Source organism: Ursus arctos, unplaced genomic scaffold (genome assembly GCF_023065955.2).
Source record: "Ursus arctos isolate Adak ecotype North America unplaced genomic scaffold, UrsArc2.0 scaffold_22, whole genome shotgun sequence".
In the NCBI taxonomy this organism is placed as follows: Eukaryota; Metazoa; Chordata; class Mammalia; order Carnivora; family Ursidae; genus Ursus; species Ursus arctos.
Genome location: NW_026622897.1, coordinates 53,211,685 through 53,238,479, shown reverse-complemented (window position 1 = coordinate 53,238,479; position 26,795 = coordinate 53,211,685). Strand labels below are relative to the sequence as shown.

The following is a 26,795-nucleotide window of genomic DNA, read 5'->3' as shown; positions in this document are numbered from 1 at the left end:
ATAGCATAGACATTTTAACTATGTTTATTCTTCCGATCCATGAGCATGGAATGTTTTTCCATCTTTTTGTGTCTTCTTCAATTTCTTTTATAAGTGTTCTGTAGTTTCTAGCATATAGATCCTTTACCTGTTTGGTTAGGTTTATTCCAGGGTGTCTTATGGTTTTTGGTGCTATTGTAAATGGAATTGATTCCCTAATTTGTATGAGCCAATCTGTGAAAACTGAGATATTTAAAAAAAAATTTTAATGAAACTGAAATATTTTAGACAAATACTAAGGTTTAAAGAAGAATAAAATGAACCACCTTAAGATAAATTACCAAGACAACTGAAGTCCCTTTGGTATCCTTAATCACGTCCTACTCCTAGAAGTGACTACTACTCTGAATTTAGTATTTATTATTACTATGCATTTTCTTCATGTCTGTCCATTCACAATATATATTATTGTTTTATGTGTTTTAAAACTATATATGGTACTTGGTTACAGGTTCCCAAGACTATCCCTAGGTTCATAGATCCGCTAGAAGCATTCACAGGACTCAGCATTATAGTTGTACTCACAGCTAAGATTTATTACGGCAATGTAGTAAGGACACATTGGATCATAAGAGAAAAAGACACAAGCGGAGTCTGAAAGAATCCATGTGTAGTATTTCTTACGCCTCTCTCTCTCATGAGGAGTTGCACTCAGCACACCTTCCCCCCAGCAAGGAAAATGCAGCATGTGTACCATGTTTCTGCCTAGGGAATCCATTAGGGACTCAGCACTCCGTTTTACTGAGCACTCACAGTTTTATTGGTACATGTACCCTCTGCTTAGCATGTACCAAAATTCCAGTCTCCCAGGAGAAAAGCAGGTGTTTGAATAAATCATCTTGTGTTCAGTCTGTGCACAGTCCGCATTAATTGAATTCTACTGGAGAAAGAGCTGTCCTCTCTCCATTTTTTTATTCAGTTATATCAATATGAACTCACGGGTTTTTATTCAGTGGGTTCTAAAACTACTGTTTTCGCACTCAATATATAATCATTTAAAATTTATATAAATAAATTTAAAATTTAAATTTATATATTATTATTTAAAATTTATTTCTATATATAAATTATATATATAATTTAAATTTAATATATATATAATTTTTATTTTTTTAAGGGCGGATGTCCAATGCTCTGGATCTCCGGTCCTTTTTGCGGAGTCCTCTCTTGCGGGCCGGAACCTTTGCTTGGCTCTCAGGCTGTCCGGGGAAATTTTAGGTGGTGATACCTATCAACTGACAGGCAACCCGGTAGATAAGAGCTTGGGGCTAGGGGACTGAGGGGAGAGAGGGAGCCGGAGGAGATGGAAAGGTGAGGGGCGGAGCCAGGGAGCTGCGCGGCCGGTAGGAGCGGCCGTAGGCCCAGGGCCTGAACCAAACTCAGGGCTGCACTGGAGCGGGTGGTGGTCGGAGAAGATAGGGCAGGTCCCCTGCAGCTTCTGGGGCGCTGCTAGACGCGAGAGACCAAAAAGGCCTCCGCGGCGGGGCAGCGAGGGGGCGGGGCGGGGTCCGGGCTGCGTCCGTCCCACGGGGCGGGGCTGAGTCTGCAGAGCGGCCAACGGCAAGTCCAACGGCCGGCGGGCTCCCGCCTCCGCCAGTCCCCGCCCCCGCTTCCCGGCCTGCTAGTCTGGGCCACCGGGGTCTGTCGGTCTCCCCGCCTCCCCGTGGTTTTGTCGCCCTGTTTCTTTCGTTTTCGTGGCTTGCTTCCGAGTCCTCCGCAGTGTCTCTCTCTCTCCCTGTCTCCCCCCCTCCCCTGCCTCCGTCTCCCCAGCCTGGGTCATTCTCCCGCGCTCCGGTGTCCGAGACCTGAGGGCTGCCCGGCGCCCAGCTCTGCCCCGAGAGAGATGGAGGAGCCGGGGTCCCGCGAAGGTGAGCGGGGCTGAGGCACTGCAGAGATCCCCAAGAAGTGGGGCGCTGTGAGTGTGGGGACAGCTGCGGCGGCACGGCTGGGCTTAGGAAATCCAGTCTGGGGGAGAATATTGAGTCAGAGCCACGCAGTCGCCTAGGATCTCAGACGTGGCCGGAGAGTATTCTTGGCTGGTCTATTTTTGTTTTCCTTCCCGTGAAGCCAAACCTAGACGTTAGAGTTACCCTTGTAGAGATGAAAGAGAACTGAGCCTGGGGCAACCCTTCTTTCTACAGAGGGCTGTGGGGTCGTAGAGAGTCCCCAGCTGGAACTTAGGGGACCTGGATCTTGGTCCAGGTTTGCTACTGACCTAGTGAGTGGCCTTATATAAGCTATTCCCCTCTGTAGGCCTGAGTTTTCCCATGTGTACAGTGAGGGGTTTGGAGTACTGGATTTCCAAAGGCCTGACAAAGGATGGGTGCTGTTTAAAAATTAGTTGTTAGGAGTAAATAAATGAGTTAGGGAGCCCTCCTTCTGGGGTTCACTGGAAGCTGCCTAGTGCACTGAATTAACTGGAGTCTTTGGAATTACATTGTTCATTACAGTGCTGAGAAATAAGTGGCATTATCCCCTTTACAAGCTAGGAAACAGGGGTGCAGAGACTTGCTACTAAGTGTCATAGCCCAGTCAGACTTCAAAGTCCAGGCTACACCATACTCTCTCCCAGTAAGAGAGCAGGGAGGACTGGATTGAAAGGTGATTATATGGAGCAGCAATTAATAACTTGAGTTCTCAGCTAAAATGAACAACTCCAAAGCAGAACTCTGATTCTTCTCTATACTTAGATCCCAGTCTATGGTTTGTGTGAAATAGTTTGGATTTCAGTGCCGGAGTCGTCATCTATGCTACAGAACCACTGTCATCGACATGATCAGCATAATCATAATTAATAAGATTAATAAATAATAAAAAGTAACGATAGTGACCCCAGTTGTTGTAGTGATAGCAAAGCCATAAGTAAAATTGGGAAGACCTCAAAATTTATAATATTTTTACTTATATAGCGCTTTAAAGTTTATAAGGCAGTTTTGAGTGGTTCTTCATATTGGTCATCTTAGGTAGGTATTATCCACATTTTACCAGCAAGGAGTCCAAGACCCAGAGAAATTAAGTGACCAGCTCAAGGTCACACAGAAGTATAGCTGGGATGCCAATGAAGTCCCATTTGACAAGCTGTGCTTCTCGGCTTTGGTGCTGTCCCCGCTGCCTCTCCCTTTCCTTTTTCCTATTCCCACCTCCCCCTCCATGCTTATCCTGTGCTCCATTCTCATTGCCCAGAGAATTCCTCTTTCCATGTTAAATAAGCAATCATGTGTTGACTGATGATTAATAGTGTTGGTAGTAACTCGTAATTAAAGTGTGGGCTCATAAGAATTTAAAATATGATCTTTCCCAGAGGCATAGAGGGATTGAAATGCTTTTAGGAAGGAGAGTTATTAACTGTTATCATCATCATCACCCACAGATTTCAAGGAATAAAACTACAGTTGACCCTTGAACAACACACGTTTGAACTTATATAAGCATTTCTTTCAGTAAATATAGTACAGTACCATAAATTTTCTCTGACTTGTGATTTTCTTAACATTTTCTTTTCTCTAACATTATGATAAGAATACAATATATAATACATATAACATTCAAAATGTGTGTTAATTGACTTTATGTTGTTGGTAAGGCTTCCAGCCGACAGTAGCCTATTCATAGTTAAGCTTTGGGGGAGTCAAGAGTTATACATGAATTTACGACTGCTGGAGTGGGGGCGGTCAGCGCCCCTAATCCCTGTGTTGTTGAAGGGTCAGCTGTAGAATGTGTAGTGATTGACAGTCTAAAAATAATAACTTCCATATATTGAGCTCATACTATGTCATGGGCTCTATAAAAGCCGCTTTAACTTTAGAACTTAATTCTCTCAGCAACTCTACTGAATTTTATACACGAAGATCCTGAAGCTTTAGGAAAGTTGAATAACATGCCCAAGGTCATGTAGTTCCTAGTGTGGTCCAAATCCTGTGTTCTTGACCACTAAACTAGCTTGGCTCTGGGACAGATGGTTACTGAGAAAAAGCGTGATCCTCCCTGGCAGGAGAGCCTGAACTGCGGAGAGAGGTGAGCTGTAGTACTGTGTGAAGCAGACAATTCACACTTGCTTTTCAATTCTGCTCCTGGACGCCCAGAATTGGAGTGAGGAGAGGCTTTTCTGGACTCTGGAGGCCATCCCCCCAGTTCCCTCATGATAATGAGCCATGGTTCTTATTTCTATTAAGTTAGAAACAAGTGACCAAATGAATCATTCATATGCCGTGGGATAAGTTTGTCTTGATGGACACTAGGCGGCTATAGTCAAAAGCAGTGCAACTTTTTCTTTCAGTTTATTACCCACGGGCTACCTGGGAGATTGGTCTAAAATGCATACTTGATCATGACATTCCTCTGCCAAAAACTCTTGAGTGGCCCCCTCTCTGTGGGATAAACACCTTAATAAGGTATCAAAGCCTCCCAGGACCTGGATCCTGCTGAGCCCTTGGTCCCCACCTTTGCACTCCATGATAGTCATACCACGTGACCAATAGTCCCCGCAGTTCACTCTGTTTTCTGTCCTTTATAGGCTTTTCACACTCACTCCCTCTGCCCTTTTTACCCCTCAACTCGCTGACCATCTTTTAGGATCCAGCTCACCCATTCATTCAGTCATTCAGCAGATACTCATCAAGTGTCTGTCAATTACGAGGCATGGTTCTGGGTATAAAGATGTAGCGGTGAATAGAAGAGACCTACTCTGCCCTTTATGGAGCTTCTGTAGTATGTATTAAACAAGTGTAATCTGGATGATAAGTGGCATGGAGAAGAGAGCAGAGAGAGGGGATATGGAGGAGCAGGGGACTTTTCAGGGAAGGCCTCCTCAATTAGATGACATTTGAACAAAGCTGAAGGAGTTGAGGGAGTGAGCTCTTGCTTATCTGAAAGGAAAATGTATCTGAAAGGCTCAGAGTGTAGGATATGAGACAGGAGCTCACTTGGCTTCCCTGATCTGGACAGATGCTCTTGTTCTCTTTTCCTCCACACTCTCATGTTTACCTCTCATGTGGACTTTCTGCGTGATATTGTAATTGTTCCTGTGTGTCTGTTTCCCTCACTCGGATGCGGGTTTCTTGAAGGCAGGGACTTCTGGTTCCTTTCTGTCACCTCAGCACCTACCTTATAGCCTGACTTGGAGTGGGCACCCAGAAATATTTATTAAATAAATGAATAAGACTTTCTGGGCCTTGTTTTTATAGCCTGACAATTTTTACAAGTGATTTATAAAAGAAGGCTCGGATGACAGATGATGAGAGAGGGGAAAAAAAAAAAAGAATTCCAAGCCTGGTTCTGTCTGACTTAATTCCCTTTTTGGGCCTCTGCAAAGTAGAATATCTGATTTTCTTTGAGAAGCATTATCTGGAGACTTCCATTTCCAGCATTTATGGCAGGCTTGCTAACCCGTAACATGGTGGATAAAATGTAACAAAGTCCTTTATAGCTGAAATTGCAGGGAAGTAAGAGAAATTCCCAGGGGCCTAGAAACCAAGAGTAAACTGAAAACCAGAGTAGTTAGCCCTTTATCCTGACCTCAGCTGCCCTGGGTGTTTGCTAGTCTCACTTACCTAGAAGTTCGGGCTTTAATACACCTGCTGTTGCAGGGGATGCAACTATGGGCCCACATGGGTGAGACTCTCATTGGAACTGAGATCCCTGCATGAAGCTAAGTCCCTTGAAAGTCCACACCCTTTGATGGGGTGGACTAGGCAAAAAGAATCCTCACTGTTGACGCGGAGAGATGACAAAGAAGATTGCCTCTTATCCCAGACTCTAGTAGAGGGAAGGAGTTTCCCGAGAATTCTTAACCACAGCCATTTCCTCATATGGATCTGGATTTATATTTACAGCACCCGAATGGCCTAAAAACTCCAAAGAACTTGACGTTAGAAACCATCCAGGCTGGTGATACCCCTGGATGCTCGGCAGAAGCACGTGCAGAACCTCTCTGGAGAGACATACTTGACACAGGCTGTGTGGGATTTCCATAGAGTCTGGAGGATAGATTCGTTCTGTGAGCATGCTTATTGCTTGCTTTGTGCTTTTGAGACCATGATGTTACTTCTGTATAAGAAAAATAAACATTCGAGGAAATCTTTGCCTCCCTGTGTGTGATCTCCAGAAATGGGATGATAGAGCGGAGCTTGTACGTGGGGCAGCATGTGGGTATGGACACACATTCAGCTGCCTCCTATCCTTGCAGAGGTCATGGAAGAAGTGACATCGTGCTCCTTCAACAGCCCTCTGTTCCGGCAGGAAGACAAGAGAGGGGTCACCTACCGGATCCCAGCCCTGCTCTACATCCCCCCCGCCCACACCTTCCTGGCCTTTGCAGAGAAGCGCTCCACGAGCAAGGATGAGGATGCTCTCCACCTGGTCCTGAGGCGAGGGTTGAGGACTGGGCACTCAGTACAGGTGACTCCTCATCCCGGATGTGGCTCCGAGCCTCAGTCTCTCTCCACATTGCTTAGACCACTTCAGGGTCTGTGCCCTTTCCTGTCCGTGCTGGAAAAGCCCTGTGTGGAAGGAAGGAAAAACCAACAGTGAAAGCAAGGGCTCTCACTTGCTGAGGACTTACTGTGTGCCAGGCGCACATTGGAGCCTCAATAGCTACTCTGTGACATAGGAACGGTTGTCAGTCACATTTAACAGACGAGAAAACTGAGGCTCAGAGACGTTGCCACTTGATCAAGGTCACACAGCTATAATGAAGCAGCAGAAGCAGGCTTTAAACTCCGTCTCTGATTCCAGACGCCTGTGTGGTTCATTCAGATTCAACTAACACGTGGTGTGCTTTTCATTCACATTCTTTTTTGTTCTTATAAGTCACCCAGGGAGGTGAGCAAGCACTATTAGTCCAGTTTTCTGGTGAGGGAGCCTGGTCCTCCAGGAGGTAGGTAGCTTGCTCAAGACCACAACTAGCAGATGGTAGGGGTGAGGATAGCAGCAGTCCTCCTCTTCCTGCGTGTTTTATGTGAGGTGCATGTAGCCCTGTTGTACAGGTGGAAACGGGATTAAAGTGGTTTGCCCCGGGCACGGGCCTCCCAAGCAGCAGAGCTGGGGTTGGCACCCTCACCTCTAAGTGGCACATCTTCACCGCCTTTTTGGAGGAGAGTGAGTGCTGCCTCTGGGACTGTGAGGATAGGGTTATTTCAGGTCCCATCTGTCTTTTCTCCTGCAGAGCTGGCTCAAGTGAGGATCGGATGAGACAATGGGTTTGAGAGTCTTTTGTAAACAAACAAACAAACATAGATGTCTTTGTAATAGGCACTCGTGAAACTGGAGTGTTTTTCCCCGTGTTACCTCTCTTTCCTTCTTTTCTATCATCTCATCCTCTAACTCACTAATTCATTCTTCTGCCTGGTTTACCCTGGCCGTCAGAGCATCCAGTTTAGACTGCATTTCATTCATAGAATTCTTAATTTCTGCCCAGATTCGTTCTCATTTCAGCCCTTAGGGATTCTATATTCTCGTTAATATTCTTCTCAAGCCTATACGTCATCTTGATAATTGTTACTCTGAAATCCACTTCTGACATCTTGGTTATATCCATATCCATTAGTTCTGTGGCAGAGGCCACAGTCTCTGTTTCTTTCCTTTGTTGGGGGTTCTATAATAGGCACTCGAATCGCCCTAACCTTTCCTGGTTTTCTACCCACAGAAATATCACCATTAAAACTCTACATCTATAGGGATGCCTTTTTTTTTTTTTTTTTTTTTTTTTTTTTTTTTGCTATTACAGTGCAAATGCTTTTCTGCCAAAGGCGGGCCCTGCCAGCAACCCCTGCCTCTGCTCTGGATGACTTGCTCACATTTTCTTGTGGGGGAAGGTTTTTACTCCGGGGAATTTCCAGTCCCGGCTCTTTCACCCCATCTTGCCGTGAGACTTCCTCGGGGCTTCCCAGGACCAAACCTCTGCTTGTATCACTGGCCTCCAAAGAGGCCCAGCCCCGCAGCCTCGCTTGGAGTTCTAGCTTTTTTGTTTCCTCCAGGACAGGCGTCGCCTGTGGTCATGTTGCCCTGCTTTCTATGGCAGACCGTTGGGCTGTGAAGCACTTCTTATCAGACCAGGCCTGGCGCATAACCTCGCTGCCCAGCCGCCACAAGCATTCACAGACGCGTCCATTTAACTCCTCCCTTCTCTGTATTTTCACACTTTCATTCTCTGACTTACCTGATTGTAGAATCTCGAAGTTAGAAGAATCATCAGCCTAACTTCATACCCAGTGCAGAGATCTTCTGTATTCCCTGGTAGCTACTAAGAGCTTAGGGGTTAAGGGGCTCCTGGGTAGCACAGTGGTTAAGCGTCTCGGCGTTCTGGGTTCGAGCCCCACATCAGGCTCCTCCACTGAGAGCCTGCTTCTTCCTCTCCCACTCCCCCTGCTTGTGTTCCCTCTCTCGCTGGCTGTCTCTCTCTGTCAAATAAATAAATAACATCTTAAAAAAAAAAAAAGCTTAGGGGTTAAGACCATGGCTTTGATGGGGTGTCTGGGTGGCGCAGTCGTTAAGCGTCTGCCTTCGGCTCAGGGCGTGATACCGGCATTCTGGGATCGAGCCCCACATCAGGCTCTTCCGCTAGGAGCCTTCTTCTTCCTCTCCCACTCCCCCTGCTTGTGTTCCCTCTCTCGCTGGCTGTCTCTCTCTGTCAAATATAAATAAAATCTTAAAAAAAAAAAAAGACCATGGCTTTGAAGTCAGGCAAGACCTACCATTTATTGGCCGTGTGACCTTGGATGTTTGACTCTTCTCTGTTCCATCATCTGTAAAAGGTAATTAATAATAGTTACATAGCAGGAACTCAGCATTAGTCATCTTCCATAAAGGGTCTGCTTACACAACTCCTCACGCGAGGAACTTGATCCTGCGGCAACGGTTAACTTTTGTTTTTGGAGTGAGACAACCTCTACTTCTCTAGAGTCACCCATTGGTCCTCTGGGACATCTAATCTATACGTAATATAAAGTCCCTTTCTCCAGCTCTTTGGTATACCTAAAGCAGTATTCATCCCTCTGAGTCTTCTGATTTGGGGGCTTACCTGCTTCAGTTCTTTCAGTGGCCCATGAGGCCACAGTCTTGATTTGGTTTCTGGTCCCTTGAAAGCTACGATTAGTGTCTTCGGGATTTGATCTGGGACGTCAGTGTCCTTTTTCAGAGAATGGTGCTCTGAATTTAGGGCCGAGGATAGACTGACCAGCTCAGCAACGAGGTGGCTCTCCCCTCTTGTATCCCTTTAACTCAGTCTAACGTCAAGTGGCCTCTGCTTTCTGTGGAAGCTGCGTCACGCAGCGTGACTAATAGGAAGTAGACTGTCAGCTAAAACCTCTGAATCCTTTTGACATTTGCTGTTTTTATAAAAATCTTTAAAATTATAGTAAAAGATACCTAACGTAAGATTTTCCATCTTAAGCATTTTGAGTCGACATCACAGCGCTGTTAACGGGAGGCACGTTGTCGTACACCACATCTCTACAACTTTTTCATCCTGCAGGACCTCTATCTTACACCCTTTGGACAACTCCTCATTTCCCCCTCCCCCAGCCCCTAGCCACCACCTTTCTTCTCTGTTTTTATGAGTTTTTAGATACTTTTAAATACCACATACAAGTGGAATTATCCAGTATTTGCCTTTTTGTGATTGGCTTATTTCCCTTAGCATAATGTCCTCAAAGTTCATTTCTGTGGTAGCGTGTGACAGGATTTCCTTCTTTTTTAAGGCCGAATAATATTCCGTTGTGTGTATATAACACATTTGGTTCATCTGTCCGTTGATGGACACCTGTGTTCTCCCACCTTTTAGCTATTATGAGTAATGCTGCTATGAACATGGACGTGCAAATATCTCCTCAAGACCTTGCTTTTAATTCTTTTGGGGTATATATCTAGAAGTGGAATTATTGGATCATGTGGTAATTCTATTTTTAATTTTTTGAGGCCCCCCAACGCCACAGTGGCTTGACCATCATATATTCCCACCAAGAATATACAGGGTGCCAATTTCTCCACGCCCTTGCCAACACTTACAAGTATTTATTTATTTATTTATTTTTAAAGATTTTATTTATTTATTCGACAGAGATAGAGACAGCCAGCGAGAGAGGGAACACAAGCAGGGGGAGTGGGAGAGAAAGAAGCAGGCTCATAGCGGAGGAGCCTGATGTGGGGCTCGATCCCATAACGCTGGGATCACGCCCTGAGCTGAAGGCAGACGCCTAACTGCTGTGCCACCCAGGCGCCCCTCTAGTATTTATTTTTGATAGTAGTCATCCTAGTGGATGTGAGGTGATATCTTGTGGTTTTGATTTCCATTTCCCTAATTATTAGTGATATTAAGTATCTTTTCATTATGCTTGTTGGCCATTATGTTTGCTGTTCTTTATCTTTTTTTTAAGATTTTATTTGAGACAGAGAGAGAGGAAGCATGAGGCAGGGGCAGGGGCAGAGGGAGAGGGAGAAGCAGACTTCCCATTGAGCAGGGAGCCTGACCCGGGGCTCAATCCCAGGACCCCGGGATCACAACCTGAGCCCAAGGCAGACGCTTAACCGACTGAGCCACCCAGGCGCCCCTGTTTGCTGTTCTTTAATCATGTTTCTCCATCCAGATCTTTAAGCCCAAGACTTGTTCTATCTCTGTCAAGCCTCGAGCTGGTTTATGTCCCATTGCTCCAGCTGGCTGAGCTCATTTAGATTCTAATGCTTTCATATTTCAGTTACTGTTTCTTCCAACTTTGTGTTAACTTTATCTTAGACATATCTGGCCCAAGTCATTTTCTCCTCTTAGTAAGAATGGTTGCACTTCTGACTTCACATTGACTAGACTGGCCAATAACTGAGTTGAATTTGGCACATATGTTTGAAGTGTTTACAGTGCACAAGGCACTCTGGTACAGAATGGGCTGCCCCAGAGATACTGAGTTCCCTGTCCCTGGACCAGTTCAAGGAGAGACTGAATGGCCTTGATCCAGAAGGCTTAGAGGAAAATCTTCTGTAGGATGAGAGTTAGTTCTAGGTCCTTATAACTGTGAGATTCTCTGATGTGAGCTTTGCTTAATAATATGTTTTGCCCATTTATGCAGGAATTAAATGTTTTGTTTCACATAGTTAATACATTCATGTGGCATACATGGTATAAAATGCTACAGATACATATATATCCCATTCTTAGTGCCCTCCTTCCTATAGATTGTCACCATTGTTTCTTATGTACCCTTCTAGTGCTGCTGCTTACAGAATCAAGGAAATACAAGTATATGTTCTTAATACTCCCCTTTAAAACTTCTTAACATGAAGTGATAACACATATATAGAAAACATAAAGCATAACATAAATGTCCAATGCACAAAACATAAATGTCACCTTGTGAATTGACAAAGCCAACGCTTGTGGACTCATCACTTAGCTCAAGAAATAGAATATTACCAGCACCTCAGAAACTTCTCTTAACCCCCCTCTTTCTCAAAGGTAATTGGTATCCTGACGTATAGCTCTAGAGTTTAGTTTTGCTTGTTTTTTTTTTTTTTAAGTAGACTCTACACCCAACATGGGGCTTGAACTCATGACCCCAAGATCAATAGTCACGTGCTCTACCAACTGAGCCAGCCAGCTGCCCCTAGTTTTGCCTGTTTTTCATCTTTATTCTTTATGTTTGTCTTCTTTTGTTCAGTATTTTTGAGGTTTATCCAAGCTATTGTGTACAGGCTGCTCTGAATATTTTTGTATGTGTTTTCGTAATGTGTGCATGCATTTTTGTTGGGTTTCTATCTAGAAATGGCATTGCTGGATCATAGATCATGTTCCACTCCAGTAGATAATACCAGCCAGTTTTCTGGAGTCGTGGTTGTGAGAGCTGGTTTACTTCAGTTTCACCCTTACTCTGTGCGTTTAGTGCTTTAAAGTTCTATCTTAAAGCATGGGGGTTTACCAGGGTCCCAAATATTTGTCCTCCTAGTCCCCTAAGTCTGTCAAACGAATTGTTCAGCTTCTCAGCTTTTCAGTTTTCTCTTCGAGATTAGCAGAGATACCCTCAAAGGAAAAGGGACTTGAAATACCAGGCCAATCTCTCTGAGTGAACTTCTCTCAGTTCTTGGCCTATGATTCTTCATTGTCTTATTTCCTCTCTGGTGCTTTTAACCAGATGTTTTAAATGTTTTATCTGTCATCTCTAGTCTCAGTGGAAAGGTTGGTTCAAATTACCTAGCTTGCTGTTATTGGATTTTTCTTCTTTTTCTTATGCAAAAAGTAGCATGCTGCATACACTGGCCTGTACTTTGTTCACTTAACAACATGTTATGGAGATGTTTCTATCTCGATGTACAGAGGCCTTCCTTTTTTCTTTTTTCATCTCTTGCTTTGTATGTTCATTTAACCAGTCCCCTATTGATGAATATTTGGGTTCACAGTATTTTATTGTTCCAGGCAATGCCACGGTGAATAATCTTGTATATACTTAATTTGATGAGCAGAGATATTTTAGGATAAATTCCCAGAGTTGGGCATGCTGGGCAATGATAAATGCATCTGGAGTTTTGATATCCCCTCCATAAATGTTGAACCATTTTGCACTGCAGTTCATGTAAGAGAGTGCCTGTTTCTTCACATTTTTGCCAACAGAATAGTGTCAAAGTTTACGATGTTGCCAGTTTGTTAGATAAAAAGTACGATGTCAATTTTAATTTTAATTTGCTTTTCTCTTTTATATGTGAGGTTGAACATATTTTCATTGTTTTTTCCTCTTTTCTGTGAGTTGCCTGATCTTGCTCTTTGCCCATTTCAGTTGGGTTTCTGGAAATTTTCTTACCAATTTCTAATACAGTTTTTCAAATATATTAAGGAGATTAGGACTTTCTTTGTGATGTATCTGGTTAGGCATTATCTCAGTTTAGCCCTATACCAACTCGTGCACGAGCATATTATTACTGTGTGAGCGTGTTATTACATTTTCCGTTGAACTGATGAAGACATTGAGGTAAAGTAAATTTAAGTAACTTTCCTAAGGTCACACAAGAAGTGATGAAGGCTGCTTTGAACTAGGTATCTCTGACTCCGTGCTTGAGTTTTTAATGACAGTGTTATGAATTGCCTGCCTGGGATAGTAGAGGAAGGAAAAAAATCTTTGTTTTACATTTCCCTTTATTTGCCTAAATTCCTATTTGTCCGCCTTGCTTTGCTTTTCTTCGTTTTCTTTTCTTTTTGTTTCCCCCCCCTTCCTTCCTTTTTTCTTTCTTTTAAAAAGTATTTATTTAGCTCCTATCATGTGCTAGGCACTGGAGATCCAAAATTAGAATAATTTGATTTCTAGCCTCAAAAGACTCATAATCTAGGAAGAGAGCCAGTCACATAAAAAATTACAATTATTATATAATAAGTGCTATAACTCTTCTGTATGTACAAAGAGGAAGGCACCATTTGCTTTTGGGAGGGGAAGGGATGGAGGAAATTTCATAGAAAGCTTTACAAAGGAGGTGGCTTTTGAGTTTGGAGGGTCAATCGGGCATCTAGATAGAGTGATGAAGACCGTTCTAGACAGAGAGGACAGCACGTACAATATCTAACCCAGCTTTATAAGTCATCCTATAATATTTGGGAATTAGTGAATATTAGTGAATCCTTCATGATTTCATAGATTTTAATACCATTTGTTTCTTATCACTTAAAAATACTCATGCTTTCAATGAGCCTCATGTCTTCCTGTTAGTCTCTCACCCCTGCTCTCTCTCCCGTCCCCTTGTCTAGTGGGGACCCGTGAGGCCATTGATGGAAGCCACATTACCTGGGCATCGGACCATGAACCCCTGTCCTGTATGGGAGCAGAAGAGTGGCTGTGTGTACCTGTTCTTCATCTGTGTGCGAGGCCACGTCACCGAGCGTCAGCAGGTCATGTCGGGCAGGAATGCGGCCCGCCTCTGCCTCATCTGCAGTCGAGACGCCGGCTGTTCATGGAGCGAGGTGAGGGACCTGACTGAGGAGGTTATTGGTGCAGAGGTGAAGCGTTGGGCCACATTTGCTGTGGGCCCAGGTCATGGCATCCAGCTGCAGTCGGGAAGGCTGGTCATCCCTGCGTACGCCTACTACATCCCTTACTGGTTCTTTTGCTTCCGGCTACCGTGTAAAGCCAAGCCTCATTCCCTGATGATCTACAGTGACGACCTAGGGACCACCTGGCACCATGGCAGGCTCATTAAGCCCATGACAACGGTGGAGTGCGAAGTGGCAGAGGTGATTGGGAGGGCTGGCGTCCCTGTGCTGTATTGCAGCGCCCGGACACCAAACAGGTGCCGGGCAGAGGCTTTCAGCATTAACCATGGTGAATACTTTCAGAGACCAGCCCTGAGCTCTCAGCTCTGTGAGCCCCCGCATGGCTGCCAAGGCAGTGTGGTGAGTTTCCAGCCCGTGGATATCCTTCAAGTGTCCCAGGACCCTCATGGCAGAGATGCTTCTCCCATTCAGCAGACCCCTCTGCTGGACAGCTCCCCGAGGCTAGGGCAGGAAGCTGGACTGCTGTCTGAATCTTGGCTCTTGTACTCACACCCAACCAGTAAGAAGCGGAGGGTCAACTTAGGCATCTACCTCAACCAGACCCCCTTGGGTGCTGCCTGCTGGTCCCGCCCATGGATCTTGCACTGTGGGCCCTGTGGCTACTCTGATTTGGCCGTTTTGGAAAAGGAGGGCTTGTTTGGGTGTTTGTTTGAGTGTGGGACCAAGGGAGAGTGTGAGCAGATTGCCTTCCGCCTGTTTACAGACCAAGAGATCCTGAGCCACATTCAGGAGGACTGCAGCAGCCCTGGTAAGGACTCTAAGCCGACTGAAAACTAAAAATTGGCTTAGGACCCAATTTTCCATAGAAAGGAAACCACCGAAGGCAACCACAGGCAGGATAATGGAGGCCAGGTTAACAGAGGTTATGGAAGTCTACAGAGAATCCAAAAACTTAATATTCTGCTCTCCACCTTTTTTCCACGTCTCCTCCAAAGAGCAAAAGGAAAATTGTGCCGTAACTACTGCAGTGGGAAGAACTGTGAGGTGGGAAGCCATGATGTGGTCCTGGTTGTGCCGCTGGCTTGCTTTGGGACCTTGGACGTGTCCCCTGAACTCTCTGGGCCTCAGTTCTTCATCTGTAAAATGGGAGGATTGGCTCTATGATTTTTCTGCTTCCCATTCCTAGGAAAGGCAGAGTGCCCGCATGCTTCACGATCGGCAAGTCCTGGCTGTGTGGGTCTCTGATAGGACTGTGATCTCCAGGTGGAGGTCAGAGGACTCATCTTTTCCAGTGACTCACCGCCCATCCAGGTGTGAGACCACAAGCAGGTGTTCTAGCACAAAGGAAGATCTGGATGGTTTGTTCTGTTTTTAATAACAAACACACCCTCACCTTCTAATCAAGCTCAGAACTCTCCAGGCTGTCTGCCCTAGAGGAATTGGACAGAACAGTAGAATCACGAGGTCACCTACCTTCTCCAGCTTTGCAGCTCTGCTCAATCCTCCCTTCCTCCTCCAGAACCCTTATTTCCTAGGGAGAAAATGAGAAACTCAAAGCCAGGGGCCCCTGATAATGGTACTTATTGTTGCTGATGGCATTACTCCTCTGAAAGCTGTGCCTGAAGTTCGAGTACTAGGACGTTCCTGATGAGAAAAGGACATGGATTAGGACTTTAAAGCATTGGATAGAACTTCCCATGGTCTCTGCCCTCACAGTTTACGAGGCTAGAAGTGGGAGAAAATTCAAGAAAATCAATGCAGCTGGTTTGTAGGTGTTGTGCTTTAAGTTGGGGTTATGGTAGTTCCTGATGTCATTGTCTTAGTTGCATCTTCATTGTGCTCGGAGTCAGCTACCCCAGGGCTTCGCCAGGCTGCTGGGTTTCCCCCAGGTCTGTTCTTCTCAAAATATTGTTCTGTCCTAGCCACTCCTTTACTTATTAGGAAGGCCTCTGGACTTCAGACCTCTGAATCAGGCCAATTTTTTTGTACCTGTTGCAATCACTCTTTGTGAAGTAGGGGTTCCTCTTTGTCTGATAGGTTTGGGGCTGAAATTTGCAGGTGCTGGGTGTCTCACATGATACCAGATTGGTTGCTCTTATTTTAGGTTCTTTCCCCTGTAGCCTGTTATTGTAACAGACATTTGATCATGAAAGACTTGGTTTTTCTCCCTTTTTTAGGAGAAGAAATACCTTCAACTTGTATCAGATAACTAAATTTGGTGCTGAGTAATAGCCCCGAGAACGAGTCTTAGCTGTGGAATACTGCCCAGGAGGCTGGGGGCTGTAGTTGCTCCTGTCATATGGGGGAGAGTCCTCCAGGAGGAAAGTAGAGGTTAGTAACTTCACCTGCTTCTGCATATGGCTTAAGTCCATGGCTTCAAGTGACTTTTTAAAAATTCCCTTAGCCTCTTATCTGTTTGTGAAAGTTATCCGCCCCGTACACAGTTATGCTCACTCACTCATTTATACATTTATCTAAATATTCTTGAGGGCCTGTGCATAACGTGAGGTGCTTTCTATTGCCATTCCCTGGTCGAAGAGCATTTTGGCTCCTCATTGCCTGCTAAAGGGGTTTACATTTAGGCTGGTGTGTAGGGTCTTCAGTTGTTGGGTGAGATAAAGCATACTTATCTCTGCTTCTTTGTATGAAGCCCACTGTCAGAGAAGATCTCTGTCAAGCGGGCAGTGGAGGGGGTGGCAGAGTTGGTGGTACAGGGAGGAATCGGGGAAGGGCAGCCCTGTCCTGATTAGTAGAAGCTTCTTGTTCTGCAAAGCTTTCCTGAGCACCGTACCCCCAATAGATAGGAATAGCGGGGATGGCTTCCTTCTCCAACAAGGTCTAGAGGATGAAGAGAATGAAAATAGCAAGACTTCCTTGGGACCACCCAAGAAGGGAGTCGGGGAAGGGCCCTCAGTCACATGCCAGTGCGGACCCCAGATGTCCAGGACCAGCACTTGAAAGATGTCTTCTCCTTCTCTGAATTGCCCTTCCCTTTCTCCTTCCCCTTTGCTTTATGTTTGCTTCTCCTTCGTGATTAGCAGTGAAACTCTTCATAGGCAGAGGACCTGTGTGCCTAGTTCAGTACTGGCAAGAAAAGAGGGCTGGGGACAGAGGTAATCCAGAATGAGGATTAGGGAGAGAAACCGAGCTGCAGTGGCAGCTATGAAGAAAAAGAACAGCAGGGCAGGAGTCCCGGCACCTGTAAGAAGAGAGATAACTTGGCCCAGATAAGAGACCTAGGCTGGAGAGGCAGCATAGGTGGTGGCTGCTGTGAAGAAGAAATGACAACAGGTTGGAGCTGTTTCCTGAAATGTGTGGGAAAGGACAGAGGCCCGCATAGGCCAGAGTTTAGGCTACAGATAAGTTCCTACCCAGCCCTGTCACTTGAAGCTGGCTTAACTTGTCCAAGTTCCGGGTGGCCAACGGAGACAGCTGTAGGCACTCCCGACTTGTTTGTGCCAATTACCCAAGGCCTTCAGGGCCCTGGGACCTATCCCATGACACTGGTATCCTAACTGAGCCCATGCCGGGCCCTCTCAGGTTGTAGAATGAAAAAGATAGGGAAGGTGATGGCAGCTGTGAAGAAAAGAGGAAAGCAGACTAGAGGCATGAGGAGAGGACTACAGAGTCCCTTTGCCCCACATGCTCCCACCCTGTCTTTGGACCCTTGGAAGGGATCCATCCAGCACACATGGCACCTCCCTGGGAGAGCAAGAAGCATAGGTAGGGGCCTCCTGCTGCTGGTATGTATCCAGACCCACCTCCCACCCCTTCAACCTGCTGCGTCTGCTCAGGCTCCCAAACTCCTGATGTCCTCACTTCTTGGCCCCTACTGTGTACTTCAGGCCCTGGTTATTGGGTGCTTTATTTGGATCTGTTTCTCCTGGTCACCAGTCTCCCCTCCTGTCCTTGGGATATCATGCAACTGTAGCCATAGATAAGAGACATTGCACCCTGTCTGTTGGGTCGCCCAGGGGACCCCCAGAGGTCAGCCTAAGGCTGCCCTGCCTCCTCTCCAGAGCAGGAGGTTTCAGTACTTCCATGATCCAGCCAGATCCGGCTGCTCAGTCTTCAGTAGGCTGTGCGTTTTCCCCACTGCATTATTCAGTAGGTGTCATGTCACCCTTTCTGTGCTCCTGCAGTGCCCAGTTGGGGCCTCCCTGGAGTCCTCCCCATGGGGTGCGGTGTATTACTGTTGTGTGTCTTGTGCCCTCGAGGCCTCTGCTAGGCTGTGGCTTCCTTGAGCCCCAAGTCTGTATGAATCCTCTCTCTATCCTTTTTACCTTGAATGACAATGACTTCTTTATAAATATAGGCTTTTTCTGTTGTGTTCTGAATTCACTGATGGTAAGGACTGTGCCTGATTCGTCTCTCTGTCCTCTGCCCCTGGCACAGGGCCTGGCACAAAACAGACAGCAATAAGGTTCTGCTTAATGAACCAAGGAATCAAAGATCCTTGGCCTTCTGGAGTAAGTGAGGAGGCCGGGGTGAGCCCCCGCACAGGGAGGACCATGTTGCCTCCCTCTGCGGATCGGATAGCATTCTGAACCCGCTGAACACACACCCGAAATGAGTCTTCCCTCTGCTGGCCTGCTTCCAGATCGGTCACAGGACTTCCTGGTAAAGAGCTTTTCCCTGGCTTCAGCCGAGTCCTGCCTCGGTGTCTCAGGATCACAGCCCAAGCCCAAAGCCAAGCCTTGATTTTAGTTCTCATTTCAGTGTATTTCCCCTCTGTCGCTGATTGGTGTTTCTGTACATGTCCCTCCTCCAGGACTCTGGGGGCGACGCCGTGGTTCAGTGTGTTCTGAGCATGTCTTGGCTCTGTGACACCAAGTGCCGGAAGTGCCCTTTGTACTAGAGAAACTATCAGGACTCTCGGAAACAAGGGAGGTGAATAAAGAGCTTAATTCTGGCGACTCCTGTTTGTGTGTTTTGTTGCTGTTGTCACACTGGGAGGTATCATCCTAATACTTATATCTACTCTGTACCCAACTTCTTTTGAAAAATGGATTTGAGGCCTTTTCTTGTTTTGTATAAGAACTTTTACTTGCAGAAAGCTTTATTAATAATAATCCTTCGTCCTTCGACACATTGTCATTGGAACACCATTAGTTGCCTATTGAGGGAAGCTGGGCAGAGATGACCAGGACTGGTTAGATTGGGTGCTACTGGTTTGATGGCATATTACACACGAGCTAGTAAGTGATTAAGTGGGGCCGCTGGGGTACACAGAATCACCCCGTCTGGTGCCAGCCCCAGGGCATGTCTTCTTTCTTTTGCAAAACACCCTGAAATTGTTCCCAAATTGTAGCTGGCAAGGCCACAAGGGGAAGCTGGGCAGAGATGACCAGGACTGGTTAGATTGGGTGCTACTGGTTTGATGGCATATTACACACGAGCTAGTAAGTGATTAAGTGGGGCCGCTGGGGTACACAGAATCACCCCGTCTGGTGCCAGCCCCAGGGCATGTCTTCTTTCTTTTTGCAAAACACCCTGAAATTGTTCCCAAATTGTAGCTGGCAAGGCCACAAATACTTACGTCAGTGACATGGGGTGATAGCTTTAACTCATGATTTTTACTTGACTTTGTACTCTGCTTTCTTAAATTGTTGAGAAGTCTCGAATGGGCATCTCTTTTCTCATAACACTGAGTCATGTAATGATGAAAGAATCAATGTACAGAACTGCTAATTTTCCTCCTAAAACTAGTTATAATAATTATTGGTATGACATTTAAAAAAATCCAATGATCTGTTTTATTTTTGTGTCTTTTGTTGGATTGCTTAGTGTCTAGAAACCTTTGGGCTTAGAGGAATATGCACTACTCCGTAAATTTCAGTGCTCAGTTTCTTTTTTTAAGATTTTATTTATTTGAGAGAGAAAGAGCGTGCAAAAGAACACAAGCAGGGGGAGTGCTGGAGGGAGAGGGAGAAGCAGACTCCCCATTGAGCAGGGAGCCCAACACAGGGGGCTCAGGGCTCAATCCCAAGACCCTGCGATCATGACCTGAGCTGAAGGCAGACGCTCAACCGACTGAGCCACCCAGGCGCCCCTGGTGTTCAATTTCTTAAACTCCTATTCAATCAAACATTGAAAACCTCTTGAATATTTAAACAGTAACACAGTTGATTCAACTGCCTTCAACAGAAATACCAGTTACAAATTTAGTATAGCCAATCCTTTTGACCATTTCAAACCCCATAAATAGTAGATAAAATATAAATAAGTCCAATGACAATAAAAGATATCCTTATACCAAAGTGGAGTACGGAAGTGCTGATGCCATCGATTTAACTTTGTTAGTGTTATTACACCTTTGGGGGGTTCTCACTTTTAAACCTCTCCAGAGTTTGAGTGGCTTGATCAGCACCCCCCCACACACACACCTTTCTAGCTCTTTGGTAATAGCAGATCCAAAGGGAAAGCGTACCATTTCAGATGGGAGGTTGGGGGCCCGGAACCACAGCTGTCTTCTCCGTGGGTGGAGAATACCTGAATGCAGGAGAAGCCGGAAGGAATGGAGGCAGACAGAAACAGTCCTAATGATCTTTACCAGGCTTCTCCCTGTTATGGGACCTTATGACCCCCCCAACATTTTTTTTGATTTTTACTTATCTCTTAAGCTAGTTTGAGTTGGGTGTATATGGCTTCCCAGCAAAAGAATAGGAATACCCACCCTCACAGGAAATTAGATTACTTGGCACCACAACCCGTGAATCAGTCCCTGAAGCAGAACCACATTAGCTTTCAATGCAGTCTACTAAAGCGAGCAGCGTTACCTAAGGCTACATTACCAGGAGAGTCCTTGGGATAGAGTGGAGGGAGGACTGGACTAAGAGGGGTTGAGAGTCCAGGGTCTTTGTCCTAGAGCTTGCCACTGACCTGATGGGCGACTTTGTGCCAGCCATTGGCCCTCTCTGGGAACCCATTTACTCAGCTCTAGCGGGGGGATAATCCTTGCCCAGCCACTCACCAGCAGTTATGTGGGTCTGAGGAGCTACTGAATCCTCAAGAGGGTTAGGAACTGGTGCAATGTCACGAAAACAGAGGACAAATGACCATTCACTCCTTGATCTCCATTATCCATCAGCATTGGCGACCTTTGACAGTCAAATGCTGAACATGAAGGTGATGACTGGAGGGAAGGAGAAAAAGGCGGGGCCCACTGAGGAGGGCACTTCAAGGCTGGTCTTGCCTCCCCTCTGTCCTGTCCTTAGCCAACCGCAGCCTTCGTGGTTTTGCCCAACCTTCTTTTTTTTTTTTCCAGTGTAAATTAAAAAAAATTTTTATTATGTTAGTCACCATACAGTACATCATTAGCTTTTGATGTATTGTTGTACCTTCCGATTTTGCCCCCTTTCTATGAGGAATGACCCAGCCTGTGTATAAAAGGGAAATCTCAGCCCCAAGTAGGAAGGGACTTGGTCTGAGTCATCTGTGTTTTCAGTGCCCACCAGAAGGCCAGGCGTAGCACATACAGGAAAGAAGGATGCAAGAGGAAAAGCATTTGTAAAGTACCTACTGTGGGTTGAGTCATACATGCATTATCTCATTTAATTCAACAATCTGTTTTAGACATGGAAAAGTTGAGGCTCAACAAGGTTACATGATATGTTCCAATGTCACACGCCTGTAAGTGATGGAGTCGGATCCAATTCCAAACTTATATTTTTGTCATATGGCAAATAAGAGGCAAAACTGTGGGTGAGGCTTACCTTGCAGGTTGACATGAGGCAGAAATAGTGCCTCTTAATTCCTTGGAACATGGTGGGGCATCCAGCCGCCAGTAAGAGGCTGGTGATGATGACCCCTGCAGTAATAACATGTCTCACAGTTGTATTAAAGTGGTCTCTCGGACCAAAGTTCTTCCCTTTATTTCACTCAAGAGAAATGCATTAGGGGCGCCTGGGTGGCTCAGTCAGCTAAGCGTCTGACTTTGGCTCAGGTCATGATCCCAGGTTCCTGGGGTCCAGTCCCACATCGGGCTTCCTGTTCAGCAGAGAGTCCGCTTCTCCCTCTGCCCCTCCCCCCACCCATGCTCTTATTCTCTCTCTCTCTCTCTCAAAAATAAATAAATTTTTTAAAAAATCTTAAAGAAAAAAAAGAGAGAAATGCATTAGTTTCTTTCCTTGGAAGCCCAGATCTAGCTGGAGATTATTTTCCAGTAGTTCCAAACTTCAGAACAGCTGCCTCCCACAACCCAGAGTCATCCTAAACATAGATTGTGTTGTCATCAACCAGGAATAGAATCAGAGTGAGAGCATGGATTCTCTTGAGGGGTAAACATAGAACTTGGATGGCAGGTGAAGCTGACTTAGCGTTGAGTGAGAAGGTCAGGCCCAGCCGGCACTGGGCAGGCCTCTGACTGAGCCACAGGTTGGAGATAGCTACCCTACCTCTGTCTTTCCCCACTGTGGGCCGGTCCCTGGAGCTGTACCCAGGGGCCAGGTCTGAGCCCATCATGCAATGGAGATGGTCCTCCTTACATTGTCTCTAATCCTCACAACAACCAGGGGAACAAGGCATTATTGTCCCCATCCTACAGACAAGGAAACTGAGCCTTGGAAAAGTTAAATGATTGGGCAAGTATCTTAATTATAATTTCATCTGTAAGAACTAGGATAATAAAAGTATCTCGTAGGGGGGCGCTTGGGTGGCACAGCGGTTAAGCGTCTGCCTTCGGCTCAGGGCGTGATCCCGGCGTTCTGGGATCAAGCCCCACATCAGGCTCCTCCGCTATGAGCCTGCTTCTTCCTCTCCCACTCCCCCTGCTTGTGTTCCTTCTCTCGCTGGCTGTCTCTATCTCTGTCGAATAAATAAATTAAAAATCTTAAAAAAAAAAAGTACCTTGTAGGGTTGTTGTGAGGGTTGTATAAATATGTGTATTTAAACTTAGATAAAAATTTAAAAATTGCCCGGCACATACTAGACAAAGAATGGGATCTGCTGTGATTATGATTTTTCCCTATCGTAATCATGTTAGCCCATCCAATGGGCAGAGTGTGGTCTCAGTACTTTTCAGCTTATGTGTGCATATGAATCACCTGGAGAAGTTAAAAAAGATAGATATCTGCCCCCACCCCCACCCCACCCCCAAGAATCTAATTTGGTAGATCTGGGTGGGGCTTGAAAATGGGCATGTCTAACCAGGCCCCAAGTCATGCCGATGCTGCAGGTCCATGGCCTGCTCTTTGAATAGCGCCATGGTTCAGCACTCCCCTCTCCATCCATTGCCCCACCTGCCTCTTACTCACATCCTTGCCAGCCCCAGGAGTCGGAGGAACACAGCCTGCTATTACTAATGTCCATGTGGAGCCCATTTTATTTCCCAAACAGGTGTCTAATTTCCGTCTCTAGGCTGCCAGTGAGCTGCATCTTGCCTGGGTCAGAAATTTAGCTTTCCCGTGGCCTGGTCATTGCCTGGGATTCCTATTGATTTTCTTGCCAAATCTCGTGGAGCTTAAAGGTGACACCACAGCTTGGGCACAGACCTGGGCCTGTGGGCACAAGGCGATTTTCCATCTGTAAGGCAGATTTGCAAGACTCCTGTACACAGCCAAGTACTGAGGAAGCAGCGGAAAAAGAGGCCCTGGGTTCGCTGGGCTGCTGAGGACTCAGCTCTGTGAAGAGGGGCTTTTCATACCTGCCCAGCGAAGAGTGAGGGTCAGCACGGAGCACGCGCTAAGCCTGGAGAGGTGCCAAGCGAGAGATTGCTGAACTCTATTAGGATGAGGGTCAAAGGTGAATAATCTGACCCTATGTCTGGTCTAGACTGTCATTTTCGGCCCTCGGTGGCCACACAGTGTGTGCTGGAGGCAAAGGTCCTCCTAAGCGTTCCTGATAACCTCTCCTTAGCGCCTTCCCCCCAGGGCCCCAGGCCCCTCTTGGATTGAGACGTCAGGAATCCGAGGTACTCTTTTTGCTACTCTGTGTGCCCGACTTGAAAGCTGAGGTTTCTGTGTTGAAATTGAAAGATGGTTATAGACCGTGGAATTGGGGTTAAGATCAAGTCTTATGGGCAGGTATGAGCTTTGAGGGGAGGGTAGGAGGGCACCATGTCCTTTTGTTCACCATATTAATCCACCCCCTGGCATAGTAGGTACTCAATTAAAATGCGTTGAATGAGTGAATGAATGGCCATTCCACATTCAATCCTCCAAAATTGGGAACTCAAAGGTGGATATTAGGCAGGGTAGGACACGTTTGCCCTTCCCGACCTTACTCCTTTGCTATGAGACTTGATGGCATCTAAATGACCCAGAAGATGATCCCTGGTAGCCCGAGTTAAAGTGAACCCCGGATTCAAGGAGGTGCTATTAAGAGGCTCCCAGGACGGAGCTGAGAAATACCTTCGTTGTCATTGCAGTAATCCAGGTTTGTACCACGGTCTCTGTTGTTACTGGAAAACCTTTCCTGACACCTGATCTGAACACTGTAGTTTGGCACCTGCTGTGTTGTCAAGCACCGAGGGACGCTTGGGTAAGCGTGCTTGGCTCAGAGCCTTGAAAGTTGAGAGCGAGGCTCCCAAGGTCAGCGTGGCGGTGATAGCAGGGATCAGTGAGAGAAGACCTAAAGGAGAAGCTGGACCACGAGGCCGGAGTCTGGTGTGTCAGCTGCCTTCCACCTCTCATGTAAAGACTCCACCTTGCTGGAAAGCAACAGTTTCCTTAGGACGCTCAGTTGCGTAGGGGTGGGGCTGCGGGGTAGGGTCCCATGTTTGTTTTCCAGGCCAATGAGTATCCCAGTGCTTCCCAAATTGCAAATGGAGGGCACAGGCCTCCTATTAAGCCCAGAGTTGGGAGGTAGGGCAGATGCTCCCTCATCAGACCTCCCTGAAGGCAGTGGAGCCTGACAAGGATTCACAGCTGTGGACACGCTTATGCTGGCTCAGGAGCTCAGGCTGATCCCACCAGCGAAGGGACGGTTGGGTTCCAGATTCAAGAGCTTGGGTTGGTGATGTGTTTGGGCAGTGCTGCTGCTTCTGGTGTATACTGAAATAGTGCCTGGCCGAAATCCAGCCAACGCGGAGCTCGCCAAGCCATGGACCTGTATGGCTGCAAACACCTGTTTTCCAATTAGTACTGGGTAGACCGTGGAAAACCCCGGGTTTGGGTGTCTGAGGTGAAGCTAAGCATGACTTCCTGAGAGCTCTGGACGGGGGGACCCATGCCTGGCTTCTTTGGGAGGTGCTGGAACCAAGAGCTGCCTCTCCTCCTTGTCACGTCTGAGAGAGGTCAACCTGGGCCTGGGATAGGGCTGCCCGGTATCCAGACCCTTCTCAAAAGAGGCCCGTGTCCTTGACAGTGGGACCTCTGGCCTGTGGGTAGGGATTAGTAACAGACTGCGGAAGGAGGTGGCAGCAGGGAGGGTAACACTTACATGACATGTAGGAGAATGTACTTCACTGAAGAGAATCTTACAGAAGAGCAAAATGCTAGGAAATTAGGGTTATGCCGGGAATCAAGAGGAAGCTTGGAGCAGCAGTAAAAAAAAGCAGAGCTTTTTTAGCTCTCACTCCTTCCCCCTTCCTTTCTTCCTTTTTTTTTTTTAACAAAACAAAACAAAAAACCAGCTGAATGAGACCTTGGGCAATTTATTAAACTCATTGAGCCTGCGTTTCTTCTCTGTAAAGTGGGTGCAATAATGTGAACCCCAGGCTGTGGAGAGGATTCAGAGTGTGTCTATGATGCAATGGGGCAGGGCTGGGCAAGCTTGTTCTCTCCTTCCCTGCCTTGTTCTCATCTTGTTTGCATCTCTGGGCAGTGCCAGGGGGCAGTTAGTCAGTGAGTCCAGAGCCATAAGGGGTCTGTCTCGTATTGAGGGAGGCCTGGCTCCTGGCAACTGGAGGGGCTGGTGCTTGCAAAGGCAGTGAACCCCCGCCATGTCCTGTCAGGCTGCCCAGCCAGTCCTCACTGCTCCTTTGGGGGGGGGGTGTGGTGAGTACCTGCTTTGTATAAAAGAAGAAATAGAAGCGTAGATTTGGGGGTGCCTGGGTGGCTCAGTTGTTAAGCATCTGCCTTTGGCTCAGGGCGTGATCCCAGGGTCCTGGGATCGAGCCCCGCATCGGGCTCCTCCACTGGGAGCCTGCTTCTTCCTCTCCCACTCCCCCTGCTTGTGTTCCCTCTCTCACTGGTTGACTCTCTCTCTGTCAAATAAATAAATAAAATCTTAAGAAAAAAAAAAAGCAGCAGCATAGACTTGCCCAAGTACCAAAGGTCACACAGCAAGTGCTGGGACTGAGGCTGGAACCACGTTTCCTGGCCCCGAGGCTCTGTGGAGTCAGCACTCCCCTTTTCTGCACTTCTGTAACCCCAGCAACTGTCCAGGTTTGGGTTGAGAACAGTTCCCCACACCCGGAATGACAGTCGTGGGTGGGGGCCGTGAGAGAGACTTGAGGAGCAGGGATATCTGTGAGTTTGCCTCACCACCACCCTCCCCCTGACCCCCCGCCCTCCATCTCCTGGGGCTGACCCTTGCTCCGAGTCTTGCTGGAACAAGATCCAGGTGGGGCAAACCTTTACTGAGGGCTTGCCCAAGACTGGTACATCAGTGCGATTGTTTTGTTTAATGCTCACCATGGCCCTGTGAGGCTGGCCTCGCTATCCCACATTTTAGATGACAAAAGTGAGGTTCAGAGAGTGGCAGTGATTTGCCCAAGGTCACACAAAGTCAGGAGCCTGAGAGCTCCCAGACCAGGGCTTCCCCTGTAGCCCCGTGGCACTGCCAACGTTGTCCACCAGGTGGCAATCTCCCCCAACTTGCTGTGGGCTGCCGGCGACCTGGACTCAGATGGCCCTGCCTG

At 46.8% G+C, this 26,795-nt stretch overlaps 1 protein-coding gene across 5 annotated transcripts; it reads left to right on the top strand.

Annotated features, from left to right (window-relative positions):
• Positions 1-1,180: 1,180 nt before the first annotated feature.
• On the top strand, positions 1,181-18,909 carry NEU3 (neuraminidase 3). 5 transcript variants are annotated; one of them, XM_044390878.3, is made up of 3 exons: positions 1,181-1,350; positions 6,224-6,435; positions 13,751-18,909. In XM_044390878.3, exons 2-3 carry the CDS (start codon positions 6,229-6,231, stop codon positions 14,828-14,830), a joined length of 1,287 nt encoding a protein of 428 aa, XP_044246813.3. In that variant the 5' UTR covers positions 1,181-1,350; positions 6,224-6,228; the 3' UTR covers positions 14,831-18,909. The 5 variants fall into 5 exon arrangements, with proteins under 5 accessions (XP_044246813.3, XP_026373893.3, XP_044246815.2 ...); XM_026518108.4 differs by lacking the exon at positions 1,181-1,350 and adding an exon at positions 1,551-1,907; XM_044390880.3 differs by lacking the exons at positions 1,181-1,350; positions 6,224-6,435 and adding an exon at positions 1,674-1,907.
• Positions 18,910-26,795: the final 7,886 nt, after the last annotated feature.